Here is a 4,694-nt window from a genome sequence, read left to right as displayed (position 1 = left end):
CACCTTTATCGCTTGGTCTACCCAAACTTCAATGCGACATCACGACCGGTCGGACGAGGGTGTCATGACGTCACGCTCTTCAACTCACGCCGGCCGGGAGGGCTTGGCGCGCGCTCATAAAACATTGAAAATAAAACCATCCGCTGAAAAATATGCGCAGTGACGACTAAATTTCGGTGTAATCGCATTCCGAAAACCTATTTTCAGCGCTTTTGTACAATTTTAAGATTTTGCTTTACTTTCCCTTTAAAAGGGCAGAGCTGGAGGACGACGGACAATGACGGAGCACGCAGTTATGTACTGAAATAGCATCCCTGATTCACCAGGCGGTCGTGGTCATGATGGGAAGCATTAACCTTTTCCCGAGATAAAGTGGTATCCTCCGAATTACCTGAACGTCACGAACACGGCTGCGGCCCCTTGTAAGCATAATCAGCCGCAAGAACGGCAGAATTCATCTGCATAAATTAGAGTGATTGTAAGGAAAACGAAATCCTCCAACCGCGCACTCTGGAAAACAGGGAATTGTGTCTACCTTCAGCTGGAGCGTAGTCAAGAAGCTGCGGTGACTGCTCAAAGGAAATAGTCTCCAGAGGCAAAAATTGCTTCGCTCGTCAATTTATTGCTCCAAAATCTCTCCGTTTCAGTGTGTATTTGTTCAGTTTTTCGCTTTCAATGAGCACTGTTCGGAGACACTCTCGTTGTAGGGAGCCGCGACAGCGTTGACGATGACTATCACGACGCCGATGAAGGTGATAGTGTTTATGATGATATTCACGCTTCGCTCTTTGTTGGAGCAGTGCAGACATCCAACAGCCATCAGCAGCGCCAACTGGAGCACCTGTAAAGTACAATTGTCTCTGTTGCATTTTCGCAGCCCAACCTTTCATATCGAGGACTACAGCGCAGTAGCAACACGGACAAGAAAGACGGGCGTAAACACAAGCGCTGACTAACAACATCGTTTATTGTCTTCAACTGGCTTGTATAGGCATGCGTTGTATGATAAAAAAGGGGGAAAAACGAACAACAACTGAAGCAACTATGGCATGATTATCTCGTCGCTCCAATTCATTCCCTCCAATCATTACCGAGCTCATGGGCGCTTAGAAACAGCCGCTCTTTTTGGCTAAAGTGTACGGATGGCATGCTTAGAATCTTGAGATGGCCTGAACTTCTGCTATCAACCTTGTGGTGGTGTCTCGCCACTTGCGCAGAAGAGCAGTTCTTTCAAAGGCAGGTGTGCAGTCGTCACACTGGCTGCAGTGCTTGCTTAGCTCACCCAAATTTACATCTTTCAGATTCCTTCTGAACTCTTGCACCCTTTAATTGTGTTTACACAGCTGCCTGCTTGGCCGATGTAGATATTGCCACATGACAGGGGAATGAAGCATATATCTTTCTCACAGCTTACAAGACGCAGGCGATGTTTCGTCATGCAATAGGGCTCTCTACTGATTTCGCAATTAACCTCTTTACATAACTGCTGCGATTTCTCGGGCGCCAAGAATACAACTTCAATTCCCGCTCTGTGTCTCTCTTTTTCAAGTTGTGCGGTATAGTGTGTAGGTAAGGTATGGCAGATGCCTTCCATCGACAGTCATTTGCTCTGGGTTGGTTCTTTGATTTCTTGAGCATGCTTTCTGCTGCAGCAATTAAAAGGTGTGCAGGGCACCCGGCTTCCTGAACACGATGCACTTGCCTCTAGAAAGCAACCTGCCTTCGGTGTGTACATAAAAGCCCTTTGAAATCATCGCTCCCGCCACACCCTCCCTCTTCCACGGTATCCACCTTCAGGACGGTTCCTATGGCAACCATCCACCGGCTACACCGGTGGATGGTTGACTCAAGGTATCTGTAATAATTGAGCAAATCACTCATTGGCGTCCACCCAAGCGCAGCCAAACGGCTGCAAAAGAAAGCTGTACAGGTTCCACAGAAACTTCGTACTTAGATAAAAATTTGTCCTGGCCTGGGGTTCAAACCCGGGACCACCGCTACACCGGAGCAGTCGCTCTACCAACTGAGCTAACCGGGACGGCTAGCATATGGTAGGGGGAGAGTGAATTGATCAATAACTCGAGGTGGGAACAGTGTTGGTCAGATGTTTAGGGGAATCCTCCAAGGTAGAGTAAATTACAAATTTACACCAAATTATTGCAGATTACTCCACCTTGGGGGATTCCCCAAGGCATTTGACCGCCTCAATGAATCCAGTTGCAGGAGACGTTGGTTGTTGCTGGCTGCGCTGCGCACGCCCTTCTTCTTTCTTCACCAGCCGGAAATCCAATTCTTCAGTGCCACCGCCTTGGCCATTAGCGTCATCATCAAAGCTTCCCATACTAGCTGGACTTCAAAACCAGCTCTCCGGCACTGGCACTCCTGTTTTTCAGGTTGCATAGTAAATCTTCACAATAAAGTGCTGCTGACGTGAGAAGCTTGGACTCTTCACAGGAATAGTTGCAAAAAACAAAAAGCGTTAACCGAGGCACCTTTACCTGGAGGCCAATAGATGCCGCCACCATAGCTACGACGGTGTTGTAGTAGCAGTATTTGGGACCCAGATCCCGCACTCGCTTGAGCTGCGCTGAGTTGGCCGTTAACAGCGCCACATCGATGAGGCCCTCAGACAGCGTCTTTTTTATAAAGTGCCCCTTGCGGCCGCTGTTTTCGTGGATACCCTGCAGAGAAGTAAACATTTCAGGAAGACGACCGGCAAACCAGCTCTCAGGGACGACACAAAGCTAGACCACTCTCCCATTCAGAGTAGTGCCTTTTGAAAAGTACCACTGTAAAATTTTCAATCACGGCTCAGATACACGTATCTTTGGATGGGATAATGTACAGCTAATTTCTGAACATCTCGATCTGGCAGCACTAGCATTTCAGCGTATCATCCAATGATTAACTCGTCTTTCTGTTTTCGGCTCTAGTAATAGCCCTAGAATGGCTTACACTATCAGTTAGGGAGTACAATAAATAAACAATACCATGTGCATGTGCTTCGTTGCGCACGTTATCCTTTTTCAGGCCCTTTTGCTTGGTACATCTACCCAGCGCACGGAAAGTTTTAGATGCAGGAAGGCAATGAACGATAGCGCTCTACTTACCGCTTTATTTTCGAACAAGCTACGACCACATGCTACATGACTTTCATAAAAGCACGATGTCATGACTCTAACAAAAATAATTCAACCATTGACAACACTCCAGTGACCTTTGCCATATCCCTCCAATAAACTTGGGACCCGCCGTGGTGGCTCAGTGGTTATGACGCTCGGCTGCTGACCCGAAAGACGCGGGTTCGATCCCGGGCAAGGTGGTCGCATTTCGATGGAAGCGAAATTCCAGAGGCCCGTGTGCTGTGCGATGTCAGTGCACGTTAAAGGACTCCAGGTGATCGAAATTTCCAGAGCCCTTCAATACGGCGTCCCTCATAGCCTGAGTAGCTTTGCGACGTTAAACACCAGTAAACCATAAACCATCCAACGAACTTTGTCTTGTGCCCACTCCAGACACTACCTCCGCCAACTTACTCAACTCAACCGCCCACCTGTCTTTCTGCCGCCCCCTGCTACGCTTGTCTGCTCTTAGAATCCAGTCCGTCACCCTCAACGAGCAGCCGTTCCCTTGCCTTCGCATTACATGCTCTGTCCATGCCCATTTCTTCTTCTCGATCTCGAACAGAGTGTCGTGAACTCGTCTTTGTTCCTTTATCCACTCTGCTCTCTTCTTGCCTTATTCTGTCTTATTATCTTGTCATAGCTCAGTGCGCAGCACTGTCCTCAGCTTCATTCCAATCACCTTCGCTGGCCTGCGAGTTTCTGCAAGTAGGTATGTACTGGCGAGGTGCCGCTGTTTCATTCTTTTCTCCTCAGAAAAACGGATGAGCTGCATCCAATAGTACTCCAACCCCTCTCCCTTTTCTTATTTTCCTAAGTATTTCACTCTCGTAGTCGATCTGCATCCACTACCTGACCAAGCAAGAAAGCGGTGAGATATTTTTGAGTTCTTTATGACCGGTAGAAAGGCAGGTGGCGTAAATTTCGATTTTGCTTTTCAGGCAATAATTGTCAGGTCTCCGCGCCCACGGCTCAAGTTCATCCTACCTTACCTAGAACAGAACATGACCGTTTTGGTTCCATCGCGCTTATGACTAGAGAAGAACTCTCACCTCGCTCATCTCCATAGTTGCAGTAGCCGTTGCGTATGTGTTCGGAGGCCACAAAACAGGAAACACCACTACCGCTAGTTCAAGCCAGCGCTCACATAAGCATCGTCAGACTGACCAAACCGGCTGGGATTGCGCGTGCCTGCCCTCACATATATAGTGTACCCCGGAACAAGCACCTTCTCTAACGCGAAAAGTGATAAGAGCGCACAGCGATAAGCTTCTTTCTGAAGAATCGTTCCTTCGTGTAGATCAGCTGTTGTCTACGGCTCCAGAGCAGAGAGAACTTTATTCCCTCACCTGCGACACGGCGGAACTGTGGTTCTCATGCGAGTCGCGGCTCTGCATTCGATATCTGCCGATGACGCGCGGAAGAACATACATATTCCAAACGGGCAGGTGCCTCAATAAGTGATACGGGAGCATTTCCGTTGCCTCCCGAGAAGGCCTTTCAGAAACTTAGCCGAGCATTGCAATACTTGACAAGGATGTTCGCCCCTCCTTGACAGGGTGGTGGTGCTGC

The 4,694-nt window shown here is 48.4% G+C and overlaps 1 protein-coding gene across 1 annotated transcript; it reads right to left on the bottom strand.

Annotated features, from left to right (window-relative positions):
- Positions 1-602: 602 nt before the first annotated feature.
- On the bottom strand, positions 603-4,316 carry LOC149337070 (ninjurin-1-like). The gene is made up of 3 exons (XM_089554817.1): positions 4,175-4,316; positions 2,499-2,681; positions 603-841 (listed from the first exon to the last, which is right to left on the bottom strand). The coding sequence occupies exons 1-3, from the start codon at positions 4,187-4,189 to the stop codon at positions 659-661; spliced, it is 381 nt and encodes a 126-aa protein (XP_089410943.1). The 5' UTR covers positions 4,190-4,316; the 3' UTR covers positions 603-658.
- Between the last annotated feature and the right edge of the window lie 378 nt (positions 4,317-4,694).

Source organism: Amblyomma mixtum, chromosome 7, assembly GCF_055824585.1.
Source record: "Amblyomma mixtum isolate Tamu chromosome 7, ASM5582458v1, whole genome shotgun sequence".
In the NCBI taxonomy this organism is placed as follows: domain Eukaryota; kingdom Metazoa; phylum Arthropoda; class Arachnida; order Ixodida; family Ixodidae; genus Amblyomma; species Amblyomma mixtum.
Note: the sequence above shows the minus strand (reverse complement) of the source record. Positions and strands in the feature narration are given on the sequence as shown.

Coding starts and splice junctions, on each gene's coding strand:
- LOC149337070 (XM_089554817.1), bottom strand. Junction 842..2,498: donor CGGCATCTATTGGCCTCCAG/GTAAAGGTGCCT, acceptor TGTACTTTACAG/GTGCTCCAGTTGGCGCTGCT.